At 40.1% G+C, this 17,753-nt stretch overlaps 1 protein-coding gene across 1 annotated transcript in view; it reads left to right on the top strand.

Moving 5' to 3' along the window:
• LOC124864778 (insulin-like growth factor 2 mRNA-binding protein 1) overlaps positions 1 to 17,753 on the top strand; it is a 60,119-nt gene that overhangs the window by 18,550 nt on the left and 23,816 nt on the right. The window contains exon 3 of the mRNA XM_047359682.1: positions 12,380 to 12,428. Coding sequence (XP_047215638.1) covers positions 12,380 to 12,428 — 49 coding nt within the window. The remainder of the gene's footprint in view (positions 1 to 12,379; positions 12,429 to 17,753) is intronic.

Here is a 17,753-nt window from a genome sequence, read left to right on the forward strand (position 1 = left end):
AAAGATGTTCCCGTGATTCTCTCTTGTTTTCCCACATCAAACTGGAATTTTCAAAGAGTTAAAATGGAGGCTATGGCTGCTGGTCACATGTCTGACACGACTGCATGTGCTTCGGACTCGCACATACATACACACATGCACTGACTCGGGCAGACATGTATGAGGGGCCAAGAGAGGAAGCGAGAACCAGAGGAGGATTCCCCTCCCCCACCGACGATGTGTGTCATAGCTCCCTCCTCCTGGTTGGGCGTGGGTGAGTGGGGGTGTGCCGTATCACAGCCGTTCTCCTAGCTCACGTGGCAGGGAGGTGTGTATTCAGAGGGAGGCGGGGTTCTGGCTGTAGTACTTGTAGTAGTAGATTGTTATGCCGAGCGAGATCTTTCTAGAAAACACCCAGAAAGCTTATTATCTTTGCAAACCCCCCCAAAAATCTTCAGTCTGTATCGAATATATTTTAATAATGTGGAATGGCGCCTTCAGGTGTTATAGAGAGTTCAGTTTGTAGGAGCAGAGCGCTGTGGAAAATGAAGGCCCAATTACTCCTAAACAAAAGGCCTTCTCCTCTCATCATCTTAGCCTCCCTTGTGACTGAAAATATTCATCCAAGTCAGAGCTTGGTCATGTAATAAGAGAGGCTTAGTTTGATATAATTATGATATATTAGTTTGAATAAGCAGTTAGTGAATAAATAAATAGAAAATGTAATCAATTTGTAACTTGTCTTATGTAAAAATGTCATATTTAATTTTCTTGAAAAATAAATGTAGTGAAGGTGACTTTAAGCACAATACTTAATTACCTTTACAGTTAGAATTATTTAAGCTAGCAACTGAACTGTTAGTTTATAGCTGTTAGTGTGTAACCAAAATTATGCAGGCATGTTTGTCAGCTAAGCTTTCTGTTGCTGTAGCTGTGTGATGTTTTTTTCCTCCTATGTCTGTCCAGAATAAACTTCACAAAGATGCAAAATTACTAAAATTAATGCATTTGTGATCATGCAGAACTTTATGTCTGTGTGAAGGAATTCTTTCAGATAAATATGATTCATATTTATGTAGTCAACATATTTGCATTTACTGCAATTTACTTTAATTATATTTATTTAAATTGATTTTATTTTAAATTTTTTGTTCTTACAGTAGATGTCAGTATAATGAAATGGTTATGGGCATGGTTTAGGAGCAGATCAATGAGTTGTTTGCAGCTTCCACAAGCTTGATAAAAAAAATGTTACGTATGAAACCTGCAGAGAAAAAAACTCTTCAGACTCTTTTTAGCAAATATCATGCAAGGTTATTTATTTTTAAATTTGCAGATATTTGTGGTCAAATACTCCTGACGTTGAAAGGCAAAAGATTGACACAGTGCTCCAAAGGTTGGGCAGATGGAATGCAGAAACCCACAGAGACCATCATATTCCACCTTTTGCTACAGTGTAACACTACAGCACTCATTAGATGTGAAAAAAGAGGACACAAGAGTTTAGACTATATTTAACCGTATTTATTTCCACAGGAATACCTTATTAAGTTAACTGTATCTCCTCTTTAGAGTTCACATGCCCTGCTTGTGATAAACTGAGGCCCGAAAATGTAGGATTTAAACACTGCAGCGGCTGAAGGCTGAGCAGCCCAGTGTGGAGCACGGACGCGCAGTGACTCGGTTGGCCCTCTGCTGGTCGATCCTGCAATCGCTTCATGAGATCCAATGAGGCGAGGCATTTGTAGTGGATGTGTAGACAGAGGACGGGCCCCTCTCCGTGCTGCTTTTCTATTGGCTGTTGTTGCCCCGCCCCTTTCTCACAAACTGCAAAGCTACGGCTGCTCTCACACACATGCGCTCTCGTTTCAGGCAGTAAGCGCTTTCTTCGTTCCACTCCGCCGTTTGATGGCGAGGTTTTGGGTCCTCATCTCAGCTTGGTTTGATCCAATCAAAGAGGCAGATGAGAAATGTTGAGGATAAAGGGGGAAAAATCTTTTAACTTTCAAATGATTGAAGTGCTAGTGGTCACATTTCAGATAAATTATTCTGGAAATTCAACCAAATTTCACTTAAAAAAAAAAAATAATAATGTTATTAATAATTGTATTTATCCATTAAAGGTGACTTTTTACTAATAAGTAATACTATAAATATCCTTAAATATACAAACCACAGTTTATACATGCTCGTTCAGTTTAAATTTTTTCTTTTTTTGATACGGTAGCATTATTAAAAAACTTCGATATTTAAAACTGTCTTGCTCTTGCAGCGAAATTGGCACCAAAAATTATGATAAACATTAACGTTATATGAAAAGAAAAGGGAATGAAGAAAAACAGTTTTATTTATGATTCTGAGCTTCAAACTGGCTTTGCAGATATTTTCTGGTAGACTCAAATTTTCCAAACTTTCTCCATGGAATACTGCTACATAACTGAGCCTGTCAGGTGTTTAAAGTAAGATGCTGCTAATCAAGCAAACACAATCTTTTATTTAGTTTTCTGCCACCTTCTTGGTTATTTAGACATGTTGATTGCATTGTTTGTTTAGATTTTTCTCAAATGTTTAAGGCATGATTTCTAAATGTAAAGAAATAGGTTTAGACTTTATGTTCATATTGGTGCACATAAAGCACCAGGCAAAATTATATGTAATGATTGCAATTTATTGTGAAAATTAATGTGAGCAAAACACATTTCTATTATTCAGAATCTCGCCTTTTGATGGAAAACCAAGCTTGTTTTTTTGTAATCCCATTAGTAATTCTAGATTAGGGTTTTCTTATCTTAATGTTATATTTTATCATAGTGACTTTTAATCTTATTAGTTCTTCTATGTTTTAATAAAATAATGAATTTTCCCCTCCTTACTCGGCTGGCTTTGCCTTTCAGTGTTTGGTGTTTTTTGTAGTTGAATTCGGACACATTTAATTGCAAACAAAATCTAAATTAAGAAATTTGAGCAAGTTAAGAAAAAGATTTTTAGTATAAAACTGTTAATACGTTCGTAATGTTGCAGTTTATTCAGTTAAAACCTATTTGTTTCTTACTCTAAAATTAATGTGATTCGATTCTCTTTAAAGAAAGACTCCCATTAGCGTATTTTACAAATAATAGCGTTCTACATTTAGTTTATTTTCTTTCTTTTAGGCCAAGACCAAGCTAAAGGAAGACGCTTATCTATAGGTTCCAACATTAAACTGAAATACTGTACAGCTAAAAGTAGTAACATTTTATTTTACACAAAGAGGACTAAAGAAAGGACTACAGCGGTTATATACCATGTGATATTAGTTCCTATTTCCACGAAACCTCGTATTTTTTTTCTTTACTGACATGTAGTAGGGTATCCCCAGGGTTCGGATCATAGGGTGAGTGATAGACGGGCTCCCAGCGAACCACGACACGTTTGACTCCGAGAAAGAATATTTATTTCCCCCACAACATCCCTTCTGCCGTGGAACCATTTTTCAGGTATTGAATCGTTCCTTCTTCCTCCGCTCTGAGCAGTTTAGGCGCACTTTCTGAATGGAGAGGCGCGCTCCTGTGCTCTTCACGGTGCGCGCGAACAGCAGCAGGTATTCAGACAGGTAGGCTCTCGCGGAGCGATGTTGGAGAAATGGGTTTGCTCCTTATATTGTGACGGCGTGTACTTATTGCTTTAATTGGAGACAGAATTTGGCCGTGTGCTAACTGTACACATTGTGGTGTTTTTGCACAGGATCTCCTAACTGCGTGTTTCTTCTTGATTCCGTGGATCTACCTATAATCCCTCTAGATTCAGTAGACTTGTATTTGCACACCTTCTCCATTCAATGCAATCTAAAGCCAATGAATGTATCAGAGTGACGTCTCTGGGTAGTTCATATATTAAGCTGTGGGGAGGCAGGTTCGAACAATCTGTGATGCCTAAATGGCCCATTGTTCTTGTAGTTTTGTTTGTGTGCGTTTCAACACCATTCCTTTTCTGCTATTTTTTTTTTGGAGAATTGTCCACGTCACGTGATAATCCACTCTTGTCGTAAATGGGCGTTGCCTGCTCAAAATGGCTGTATGCTCACCCCCATATGTATGTATTCTGTGTGTGAACATGAGCTGGAGGGGAGAGAAAGGAGGTGGTGTTGCTTTTCAGCAGATTAGGTCATAATCGCGCCATTCTACCGTACGCTGTTCGTCCGCATTATTTACGTGGTTTATCGACGTATGGTTTTGTTATAATTTTTTAAAACAAATAATACAATATTTATGATTCTGCTTCGGTTAAAGCCTTCTGACCCGGTCTGTAACCTCCTGACCGTGTAGTGATGCATATAGCTCGATCTATCCCCATTTATTCCACCTGGTCTTCATGTTTGAGATCATTAGAAACACCTCCATGCTTTCCCGTGGCCCTGCAGTTATTCCGTCAGTTCGTGTCTACAAGAGCGCAAAATGGCGAAAGGTAGGAGCAGGCGTAACCGCTATAAGGCGCTGGGTTTTACGAGTTGATCATTCATACATCGATCATTCATGGGTTGTTAATGTGTAGAAAATAGTCTAATCACGTCACACCACGACGTCACAGGTTCAGTTAGAGAAATTTCGTGCAGCACATGCCTCTGAGCTACAACCGCAGACTTCGACCCACGATGCTTTGTAGTCCTAAGGCCTCCCAATCCGCAGCTCTAATTTACTACTAAAGTCTTCCAAATTTAACTTCCAATTGACTGTTACATAGTGTGATTTACTTAATCTGGGGACAAATATGCTGTTTTAGCCTAAATTGTAATGCTGTGTCAGCCGCCCCCTTTCAAAATGGAGACTCTCTCCTCCTTAAAATGGAGGCATGAAACAGGCTGGGTGGTGGTGTAGAACACAGCATGAACTTAGACCCATGGGACCCCCACCCCTCCTTTGGCCTTAATGAATTCCAGAACTGAGCTCTCTGTGTCTTAAACATGTTCCCCAGACTGTTTAAATTCCATTTTCTTTCATAATCTGCATTTTATGTAAAAAAAAAAAATATATATATATATATATATTTGCAGATGAGCCTATTTAACTCCACCTACATTTAATCATACTTGCATACAAAGAGTTGTAAATTGCAGTGCTATTTTGACATAAGTTTCATAACTGGTTCATAACATGATCACCTGTTCACCACAAAAACACACCTCAGATATATAAGAAGGCAGAAATATTCTCTCTCTCATACTCTTTCCCCCACTCTTCCGTTGTCCGTTCACGTCCCATCATTTTTTCTGTTTCATTTTTTTTTTATATGTTGCATCCATTTCCAGATTATATGGACAGGAAAAACTCCTGCAAAGTAATGAACAAGAGCAACTGAGGAAAGAGGACAACAGTTGACAGAGGGGGTTGGAGAGCTGACAGAAACAAGCCAGCGAAATGGAAATAATAAAAGTTTCAACCCTTTACATGTTGAATGTGTTTTTAAAGCAATGGCTTAAGGCATTTAGCAGACATCAGCTTTTGAGTTCTTGCATATGAGTTACTTATCAGTCATTTCAGTTCATTCCCCTTTTTATTAATATTTAGACCTTCAAATTGTATATAAAAATAATAAAGGTTCCTAAATCAGTACATATTCAAAAATTCTTCACAATTTTGCCAGGTCTTAAAATCAGATGGAAGCAACTTTTGATTGACAAATTCATGACGTTTTTCTATACTTTTATATTATTACTAAAAAAACAGAATGCAAAAGTGTTATTAAAATAAAATCCACCTTATGATTTAATATTTATAGAACTAACTTTATTAGCAGTATCTTTTTAGTATGTTGTCATGTGAACAGTCTGTCATTAAAACTCTTTCTTACAATGCTTAATTTCTAGATTTACTGTCATGCTCAGGTCAACCTCACACGAGTCGACTCGGTGACTGCTAGGAGCTTTCTTCCTGCAGTTTTAAAACAAGATGAGACGGGGTATGCAGAGTTTGTGCTGAATTGCTGCTTCCCTCCAATTCTGCTATGCAATATGGTCACACCTCTACACTTGTGTCTTGGCTGTCAGTCAGTCATTTTCTACCGCTTATTCCATAGTGGGTCACGGGGTAGCTGGTGCCTATCTCCAGCAGTCTATGGGCGAGAGGCAGGGTACACCCTGGACAGGTCGCCAGTCCATCGCAGGGCAACACACAAACAACCATGCACACACTCATTCATACACCTAAGGGCAATTTAGAGCTACCAATTAACCTAACAGGCATGTCTTTGGACTGTGGGAGGAAGCCGGAGTACCCGGTGAGAACCCACACATGCACGGGGAGAACATGCAAACTCCATGCAGAAAGACCCCCGGTCGGGAATCGAACCCAGGACCTTCTTGCTGCAAGGCAACAGTGCTACCAACTGCGCCACCGTGCAGCCTTGTGTCTTGGCTGCTCAAGCAAAATTTTTCCAGAGGTATTGTGGTTTGTCCAGAGAAAACTTGTTTTGTTCTGCGAGAAATTAAGATGCTATTGGGCAAACCGTTCAAACTTGTTAATTTATTTTGTCCCGTCATAAATTTTAACATTTAACACGTTAGCTGAGGCGTGTAGTCTAATTGAGTTCTCAGGATTTTTCTGACCTTATGGTGAACCTGCAGGAACACTCCTGTTTGCCGTTGTGATACACACACAGCTGAAGTTTTCAACATGGAACAGTTTTTTATCAAGTAAAGTTTTTTTATGAATCTGTGTGATATGTCATTTATGTTGATATGCCAGTCAGTCAGTCATTTTGTACCGCTTATTCCATAGTGGGTCGCGGGGGAGCTGGTGCCTATATCCAGCAGTCTATGGGCGGGAGGCGGGGTACACCCTGGACAGGTCGCCAGTCCATCGCAGGGCAACACACAAACAATCACGCACACACTCATTCATTCACCTCAGGGCAATTTAGAGTGACCAATTAACCTAACCTGTTGATATGCTATGCAGTATATATCTGAAATTCTATTTTAAAATGTTTACAACATTGTAAGAACCAACCAAGAGGTTTATACTTGCTTACCTTTACTTTGACCAGACTAGCTGTAGGGTTAAGGAATGGCTTTTAAGATGGCAGCACAGCTAGCATACATGTTGGCTTGTTTGGTTTCCTCTGTCTCCATTCACTGCAGCAATAGCAATAAAATATTCATCTTTCATTTTTATGCTGCCTAGATAGGTCTTATAAAATATTAAGCCCCTGCACTTCTGTGCTCCTGCGTCGGGCCCCAGCTCTTGCTTTCTACCAGGGGACATTTGAGAGCAAACTGTGTTCTAATTGTTTAGTCTTGTAATGGCAGCTGGTAATGATGGCAGATGAACTTGTAGGCATAATGAGCACCTTTGTTTCTCTCTGTGTAACTTCCGGTTGATACATTTCTTTCTCAGACATAGCAACTGACTTTGAACTGACAGAACGGAATATCTAAGAACTCAACAGAGTCGGATAAGACAACAGGCTGGATGTGTATGAGGATGTGCTCAGTTGGACTGGAATTATTCTGGTTTATCCTACTGTGTTAACTGCAGCATAATGGCATGTCACTGTATAAACATCCTCCCAGACAAATAACCCAACTCTTGGAAAAAGGGAACTAACTCTTCAAACTTTATTTAGGATGCATTCAGGTCTGCTCACTCATGCCACAAGTAAATGTTTTTTTTCATGGAATACCTCTGAAAAAATATATTCCGCTGTGTGAATGATTGCTGGCCCGTATTGAAGAAAAGTTCCTGAAATTACCTGTTGTGACATTACTGAATACACACAATGAGATGGGACACTATGGGACTGCCGGGTTGTTTTCTCACTCCTCCTCCTAGAGAAACAAGTCTTGCACTTATTGCAAATATGGTGATGTCTTAAAAAAAGTAATGTGATTATATTTACCATGTAATCCATTTATGGCTGATGACTACTTATTCCTACCATTAAAATTCAACCTGATTAATCAGATCAATTCAATTCAGTTTATTTATATAGCGCCAATTCACAACATATGTTGTCTCAAGGCACTTCACAAAAGTCAGGTACATACATTCCAATTAATCCTAATCATTAAACAGTGCAGTCAGATTCAGTTATTTATTCAAATTGGATAAAAAGTTTTTCTATCTAAGGAAACCCAGCAGATTACATCCAGTCAGTGACTTGCAGCATTCCCTCCTCCCGGATGAGCATGTAGAGACAGTGGACAGTCACTGGCGTTGACTTTGCTGCAATCCCTCATACTGAGCATGCATGTAGCGACAGTGGAGAGGAAAAACTCCCTTTTAACAGGAAGAAACCTCCAGCAGAACCAGGCTCAGTGTGAGCGGCCATCTGCCACGACCGACTGGGGGTTTGATCAGTTAGCTACTTTACATCACACAGTGGATTGTCACCTGAGCAACCTAGAGAACATCAACAGGTAACGTCACCGATGCATTCAGTCACATGAACTGTGCCAATATTCAGATAACATGACTGAGATTCTATTAAGTCATACTTTTTGGATTGATTTGGTACAAAAAGTTTAATGAGAGTTAAAATAGATTAATGGACACACAAAAAAAAGGTTTTTGAGTAAACCTTTTTATGTTACTTTACAGAACTCACTGTACAAAGACACTGATGATCTTAACCTGCTAAACAGCACAGCAGTAAAACATACGGCTGTTTGCTGGCCTGTCTTGCACACATAGGACTGCGTCTGATAATCCACTAGAAACTGTAAGGATTAATAACTTTACATCTTCTCTCATCATCTGCAACACTGGCTCCCCCCAGCGCTGTCTCCTCATTGCACTGCTCTATACACTGCTGACATAATTGCCAAGCCCACCATAATAGCAATCCTAAAGTTAAGTTTGCAGATGATACATCAGTAGTTGGGCTGATCAACAGTGTGGTTGAGTCTACATAAAGGCACTGTAATTGATGGGCAGAGATAGTGGTGTAAGAAGAGCAACCTTATACTTTAAACAAAGGAGATGATTGTGGACTTCTGAATAACAGGTGTCGTATCTCCAACGACGGCACACGACTGGAGATGGTTACCAGCTTTAAATACCTTGGCATTCTCATCTCCAACACCTACATCTGACTGGACAGTACCTTAAGCATTATCAAAAAGGCACACAACAGTTGTCCTGAGGATGTTGAAAAAGGCGGGGTTAGGGTTCAACATAATGAACTTCTTCTATAGGCGTGTGGTGGAGAGGACCCTTACCTCCTGCATCACTGTGTGTTACTGAGGCTGCCCAGTGGCAGAAAAACAGATGCTGCCGAGGGTGTTGAAGTATACTCAGAGGACCATCATGCTGCTGAACTGTCGAACTATTCTGCACTGTCGTACAGAGGTTGGACAATGAAACTGAAACACCTGGTTTTAGACCACAATAATTTATTAGTATGGTGTACAGCTTCCTCTTGTGTCCACAGTTAATCCTGTTGGATGTAGTTTGTCCTTCTTGGTGATATGCTGACATTACCCTGGATACAGTGGCTCTTGATACATCACAAAGACTTGCTGTCTTGGTCACAGATGCGCTAGCAAGACGTGCACCAACAATTTGTCCTCTTTTGAACTCTGGTATGTCACCCATAATGTCGTGTGCATTTCAATATTTTGAGCAAAACTGTGCTCTTACCCCGCTAATTGAACCTTCACACTCTGCTCTTACTGGTGCAATGTGCTATCAATGAAGACTGGCTACCAGGCTGGTCCAATTTAGCCATGAAACCTCCCACACTAAAATGACAGGTGTTTCAGTTTCATTGTCCAGCCCCTGTATCTCTGAATAATGTTGCACTTTTGTACTTGCACTTTACTGTATAATATTGTTCTGCTGCTGCTACAGTTAAAGCAATTACCCCTTTTCACAAGTTTTATCTGTTTCTATTATGTTTTACTCAGGCCAAATCTGTCACTGAGTGATCAACAATAATTGCAACCAATATTTTATGGCACCACCGGACCGGATTCCAATCTTTAGAATCCGGTCCGGTGGTGTCCAGGTAATTACTCTGCTTGAAGGGATTCACTCAGGTTAGCGGGTGGTCCTTTTTTGTGTGTCAGGACATTTTGGTTTAGACTGGCACACTAATGCAGATGGTTGTCCACATCTGAAGGTGATGTGAAGGAAGCTGTCCTGAAGCATATTGCAGCTGTACTTGGTGCTGCCTGTTTATGAATGAATCACCCAGTATTGATTTTAGTTTCTGTTTTGAAAGAGGTAGATGAAGGTGAAAGATTTTCCATTTCTTTCTTTAGCCGATGGTCTTATTACAACCCCCATTCTCACTCCCCATCCCCTGTCTGAAAAGCTTTGACCCTTGGCCTTTAACTCCTCAGTGAAGTAAAGGCTTTTCTCTTTTTTCTCTTCTCCTCCATATCCCCTTTGAGGACCACACTCTTTTCATTTTCTAAGCGTTCTCTGCTTTTCATCAATGGTTCTTTGTTTCATAAGAAGATGAAGCTGAACATGCCTTTAGACACATGTGGAGCATCACATTTTTACGAAAAATGTTTAAGAAACATGCTTATGTGGTGATACGTCACCAGATAATGCGGCGATGCGGCACTTAAAGGCCTTTATTTTTTCATTTTTCAACAGTAGGTAGACAGGAAAGAGGGCAAAGAGAGGGGGAGACATTCGGCAAAGGTTGCCGGGTCCGGGACTCGAACCCGGGACAGTCACATCGAGGACTATAGCCTCTGCACATGGTCGCGCACTTAACCCCTACACAGCAGTTGCTGTTACTGTGATCCCATTTTAAAATCTGGCTTTGTGGCCAGTTAGGTGCTGAACCTTGTGGTACCTCTATCCCTTTGAACCCAGTAAAACGTCTTGAAAAGTTCTGTTTGGTTGCTGGATACATTCTGATGTAAATGACAAGTCTCTGGTTTTCCCAGTGTACACTTATGTCTTAATTGCTAATATCATAGCATGTATCCATCTCTAACTTCCAGTTAGTTATATGGCATATGAGTTCTATCAAAAGCTGTCAGTGAAGCCTTCTTGTTGAGCCTCAAATCAAGCAGTTTTAAAGTTAGGTGTGAATCAGTCTGACTGCTTTCTACTGGAATATAATAGAAATAGTCTTTATTGCCCCACAGTGTGGAAATGTGTATAAGCACCAAATGGAAGAATGCTGATTCACACAACAGCCCTATATGTGTAGGCAGGCTCCTCTTTCCCATTCAGTAGAGTGATAGCTGATTCTTTGACTCTCTGAAGTTTTAACCCTGGCACTGATGTAGGGGTGTAATTCTGGCAGGAGAAAGGGTTTGGGTATTAATAAGATCAGTTTTTAAGGCCTTGTCTCATGTGTCCAACACATAACACATTCTCAACCAAGGTGGGCCTAATTCTGAGGAACACGGTTCTGAGTCTGCAGTTTCAAGAGGGCTGTTTCATCCATTGCATGGATATTTCCTAACAGAAAACTAAACATTGTTTAAAATAGCATAGGAGAAGTTATTTATCTGTTGTAATAGAACTGTTTCATTTTGTTTCATTCACTTTTGTAAAAGATAAAAAAAACTTTAATCAATTGCTTGCCCCATCTTTACCACTGTAACCATCGTGAACAATATGCATACACCCAGCTGAGCATCAGTAGGTTGAAATGACCACCCCCATGTCTCCTCCTAAATACTTTAAGCCATATAAACTCCCAGGAGGTGTCCGCATAGATAAATAGTCTTTGTGCCTTTTAAAATACCTGGTAGTCTCCATGGAAAAATCTGTTGTTGTGGCTATATTTCTACACTATATGACTGATTTTGCCACCAAACCCGGATAAAAAACTCGGAGATACTACCGCCATCCACATTAAGGCTTTCATATATTTAATGACACCATATACACGTAAAGTTAGTCTTCATCATCCCCCATGCCTTTGGACACCATCAGTCGCCTGGTGACCATCAAATAACTTGCTTGACCCCTACCTTTACCACTTGCTGGCCCACTGCTTATGGTATAGGCTGGAACCATGGAAACAGCTCAAGAATGAGCTGGATTGATAAGAAAACAACATGCCTTACATTTGAATATGTGCTGTGTCACAAACCTGCTGTCCTTTTCTATTTTTAACACCAGCTTTGACTTTCAGGACGGTGATTCTCTCTTTCATATAAACATTAACGACCAGCAGTGATTTTTGTGTTTTTGTCATAGTTTAGAAATGCGGTCATTGGGTTGTCATGCATAGTGCTGATGTGTAAGTTGTATCTGACCAAACGGAGGAAGTTTTCATAAATAAAGTTGGTTTTGAGATCACATAAAAAGAAAACTAACTGAAGTTTTGGGGATCTTAGTAGCATTTAAGACAAAGTCTAGCTTGACTTTCTTCACCTTTTTTCTTCTAACAACCTTCTTTCCCTGTTAAATATTAAAGTTTTCTCATTTGTGTCTTCTTCCTCCAACAGGACCAGAAAATTGCAGATCAGAAACATTCCACCTCACCTGCAGTGGGAGGTAAGTTCCTGTTTCCTTTATGATCTTTCTTAATGTGAGCTACCCCTCAACTTATGTTTTTCATCTCGTTCGAAACCAGTTCAGCTGCAACCTGTCTCGTTCAGGAAAGTGAAATCAAAAGATTTTAAATTCCCATTGGTATTGTTTCCTGCTTAGCTATGTAAAAACAAAACTAACAAATTAATATCATAGAATAAATAAATTGGAATTAATAAATGATGCAGAAGCAAATACAATCGTTCTATGCTATATTATCAGGTACCTTATTATTTGCTAATATATGTTACACCTAAACCAAGTTTTTGGGATGTTTATCCGTTACTGTTGTCTTTCCTGCAGAAAAGAATAGTGTGTCTATATGTTTGTGCCTGTTAGTAGGAGGAATGTTTTTGCCAGGGCATGGCACCCTGACTGCCTGCCAGCTCTGACAAGCCTCTGTGGAAGTAGGGTAGGGGGGTCACCTTTCCATTAAAGTGAACTTTTCCTTTTCTCGTTGAGAGCGTTCTATTTTCAAGACATAAAAATGAGTTCCAGGTTAAATATAATGGATTTTTGGGGGAGGTCATGTGATGCAAAGAGAGTAGGAGTGCGAGAGCGAGCTCCATGGAGCTTATAACATTTCGGACATATCAGAGATACATAAACTTGGCAGAAAACATAAAATCCAGAGTGTTATGTCTTTGCAAGATATTTGGGGGATGACGGCGAGCAAAAAGGAGTAACCCAATCCTAACCCAATCCTCGAAACTCTCACAGAAGGAGTTAAGGACCCAAAGCGTGGACAATATGGCGGAAGGCGACAACATTGACCACCTAGCGACAAAAATAAGCGAGGAGGTCTTTGCAAACCTTAGCGCTAACATTGATGCTAAACAGGATCAGATCATAAAATCAGTCACCTCCATATGTGAGACGGGGAGAGACTTAAAAAACGGAATGGGCGAGGTCGAATAAAGACCCCCAACACGGAGGACCTTACTACCCAGCTATCAGCGAGGCTAGAGCAGGTGGAAGCCGAGCTGAGGGAAGCCACCGCTCGGCTCTAGGATCAGAAAAACCGATCCAGACGTAATAACATAAAGATTATTTATCCACCAGAGCGCATAGAGGGTAACAACGCCAAAGACTTCTTTGAGACATGGTCTCCAAAAATCTTACATTTGACAGTGAAGAATGATCGGATCAAAGTGGTGCCACCGTAGCCCAGCTCAACATCGCCCTGTCACCGACAGACCGACAGTGATCTACAATCATCTCCATGACTACTCGGATAAACAGCTGATCGTGCAAAGCGCTCGGTGTCTGGGAGTTGCATACGTCTGTTTGGTGGGTATTTTTCACCAGCGCTGGAGAAAAAACGCCGGGTCTACGCAGAGGTCAAGATGTTGCGCTCACTTGGGGTCCCTTACAGAATGACCTTCCCAGCATTGTGACGGATCAACCACAAGGGTGAGGTAAGTGTTCCCTTGCAGAGGCGCAGAGGAGATGCAGAACGACACCTAAAGATCTCACAGGTAGTCCTGCCTGGTTGGGACACATTGAGACTGTTTTCAACCCTGTTGCTATATTTCATTAATGGACAAATTCATATCTGAATATTCATTAAAGAGGAGTGGCCTCATTGCATTAATCTATTTTATGTCCTGCTATTCTAACAGGTGGCACTCACTTTTATGTACTGGTCTTATTTAATGTTCAATTATTATTTCCATGGAATAATCTGTTTGAATTGAATATTTTAGGTGATGGTTTAGGGAGCCCTGTTCTTTTTCCTACTGGTGTCATTATTAGAGCCAACTTATGTAAGAACGTATGTTAGAAAAGGCTGGAGACGAAGGAGGTATCACATGAACCTAATAGAGGAGTTAAAGTTATAGCAGGAACTGTTTTCAAATTCAATTCAAAAATACTTTTTGCTTTTTGTTCATTTTTTTCCTTTTGCCTTTTGGGGTTTTTTGTATTTTTTGCCTCACCAATGCGGAAATGTTTGAGAAGAACTGTATGTTTTACATCAATCTAATTTTTTAGATAATTGCAAATCAGACACTTCATACCCAAAACAATACACCGTCCAAAGTCAACATTTTTAGAACGCATCCTCACACAACCTAAACCAAACAAATTTATGTTGCACGTGTACAAGAACTTTACCTCAAATCTTGCCTTTTCACCAGATTATATGAGAAGACAATGGCAGAATGATCTTGGAGAAAAGATAGATGACAGAAGGTGGACTCATCTAATCAAAAATACACTTCAAATTTTAAGTTGTAACTCAGAGAGAGAGACCCAATTTAAAATTTTACACAGGCTTCATTTCACACCACTGCTGTGGGAAATGTAACTGTGAAATTGGTACATATGTTTTGGAAATGTGTCCAAGTCCAAAAGTATTGGACAGATGTTAAAAAGGAAATTGTTACATTGATGGTATATGATGTGAAATTTTCGCCTACATAGTGCATTCTCGTATCTTCAGTCTGTGGCACAAGAAACACAGATAAGGCGAAGCTCATTGAAATCCTTTCATACATATCAAGATAGACGATCCTTCTGGATTTCTAAAAATTGGCCCAAAGTAAAGGATCGGTATAGTGAAGTTCTCAGTATACTCCCCTTGCAAAAACTAACCCATGCTCTTCAAGACAATATGGAGGGTTTTCTGGACATCTGGCAACCAGTCCTGGAGAAGGCAGACTTGCATTGAAATGGACTTCGTCCCCCTGTGTCTATGGAAGACACGTATGGCTATGTGTCGCACTGTATAATTACAGATGTGGGTGGCATCTTGGCTAGTACTGATAAGGCTCTTATCAGTCTTATCATAACTGTTATTAGTCATCTACTTTGTTCTGGTTAACGACTGTTGTTCAGATTTGTCGATATTTTGTTAAATTGTTAAAACAATACTTGTTCAAGAATAAAGGGGCAGCAAAACATATGTGTTTGTGTGTGTATATAGCCGTATGTTGGAAATTGTCAGAAAAAGTTTTTTGTTTGCATTTCAGCCAGTTTCTTCTTAATTCCAATCATGTTTAAAGTGAGAAGTACAGTGGGGAGAACAAGAATTTTGTTCACTGCTGATTTTGCAGGTTTTCCTACAAAGCATGTAGAAGTTTTTCATTTTTATCATAGGTTCTCTTCAACTGTGAGTGATGAAATCTAAAACATAAATCGAGAAAATCACATTGTGATTTAAAAAAAAAAGTAATTAATTGACATTTTATTGCATGACATAAGTATTTGATCATCTAACACAGTAAGACTCCCGGCTCTCACAGGCCTGTTAGTTCTTCTTTAAGAAGCCCTCCTGTTCTCCACTCATCACCCGTATTAACGGCACCTGTTTGAACTCGTCTGTATAAGAGACACCTGTCCACACACTTCAAACCTCTCCACAATGGCCAAGATCAGAAAGCTGTGTAAGGACATCAGGGATACAATAGTAGACCTGATCAAGGCTGGGATGGGCTACAGGAAAATAGCCCAGCAGGTTGGTGAGAAGGAAACAACTGTTGGAGCAATTATAAGAGAATGGAAGAAGTTCAAGATGACGGTCAATCTCTTTCCATGCAGGATCTCGCCTCGTGGGGCATCATTGATCATGAGGAAGGTGAGGGATCAGCCCAGAACTGCATGGCAGGACCTAGTCAATGACCTGAAGAGAGCTGGGACCACAGTCTCAAAGAAGACCATTAGTAACACACTACACCGCCATGGATTAAAAGAAGAAGTATCTAATGGTCCTGGAGTGGTCTAGCCAGTCTCCAGACCTGAACCTATTAGAAACTGTTTGGAGGGAGCTGAAAGTCTGTATTGCCCAGCAGCAGCTCTGAAACCTGAAGGATCTGGAGAAGATCTGTATGGAGAAGTGGTCCAAAATCCCTGCTGCAGGGTGTGCAAACCTCATCAAGAACTACAGGAAACGTCTGATATCTGGAATTGTGAACAAAGGTTTCTGTACCAAATATTAAGTTTTGTTTTTCTGATGTATCAAATAATTATGTCATGCAATAAATGCTAATTAATTACTTAAAAATGACACAATGTGATTTTTCTGGATTCTTTTAGATTCCTTCACTCACAGTTGAAGAGTATAAAATTAAACACTTCTGCATGCTTTGCAAGTGGGAAAACCTTCAAAATCGGCAGTGTATCAAATACTTGTTCTCCCCACCGTATTTGTATTATGAGAGTTTGTAAGATGATATTGTAGATGTGCCCTATTTTGCTTCTGCACTAATCCCTCTTCATCATTTAGTTGGGGAGAACAGTATTTAAACAGCAAATGTGGTTGTGTAGCATATTTGGAGTTGTTTATAAAATACACCTTTTGCTTTGCAGTGCCACTGTACTGTTTACATGCGTACAGAACCTAAATTCAGTAAATTTAGTTAAGTCAACATGTTTATTAACAGACACCTTTGCTTTTTTAACTGTAAAACTTAAAATTAAACTTATTGATTTGTTTTCTATACGTAGTTAATTCCACAATTATCTTTTCCCTCACTTATTACTTTTTTCTTTGAGACCCATAGGAATGCATTCTGTACCTAATGACAAGTGGAAATTCTGATTCGACCAGTTTCAGCACCTCACACACATTCCTTTTCTTGTCCTTTTTTATAGAGACCCTTTTTAGTTTTGGTTTGCTGACCTCCTCATACCTGACTACATTTATTGTGTCAAAGCTGCTATTTGTGATGTGTATTTGTGTCTTTACCTTTTCTTTTCGATTTGGTGATAATTTTGAAAGTGTGATAACGTATGGCAGGAATATTTGCGCAAACTACTTTTTTGCCAAGATTAGAAAATTATGTCTTTCTCTCTTGAGAGTGATTTATAATGTAACTAAGTAATTTTGTGGCTGAAATGTACACATTCAAAAAGCTGCTTTTGAATCATACATTAGTATTTTTTTTTGCATTTTTTCAGAAATGCATTAAACAACTTAAGACTTGCTCAAAATTACCAAATATTCAGTTAATCTTCTTTTATTTTAACCTAAAATGTTCGTTCGTTCGTTCGTCGTCTTCCGCTTATCCAGGACCGGGTCGCGGGGGCAGCAGACTCAGCAGAGACGCCCAGACGTCCCTCTCTCCAGACACCTCCTCCAGCTCCTCCGGGGGGAGCCCAAGGCATTCCCAGGCCAGCCGAGAGACATAGTCCTCCAGCGTGTCCTGGGCCGTCCACTGGGCCTCCTCCCGGTGGGACGTGCCTGGAACACCTCCCGAGGAAGGCGTCCAGGAGGCATCCGGTATAGATGCCCGAGCCACCTCAACTGGCTCCTCTCGATGTGGAGGAGCAGCGGCTCTACTCCGAGCC

Source organism: Girardinichthys multiradiatus, chromosome Y, assembly GCF_021462225.1.
Source record: "Girardinichthys multiradiatus isolate DD_20200921_A chromosome Y, DD_fGirMul_XY1, whole genome shotgun sequence".
Lineage (NCBI taxonomy): Eukaryota > Metazoa > Chordata > Actinopteri > Cyprinodontiformes > Goodeidae > Girardinichthys > Girardinichthys multiradiatus.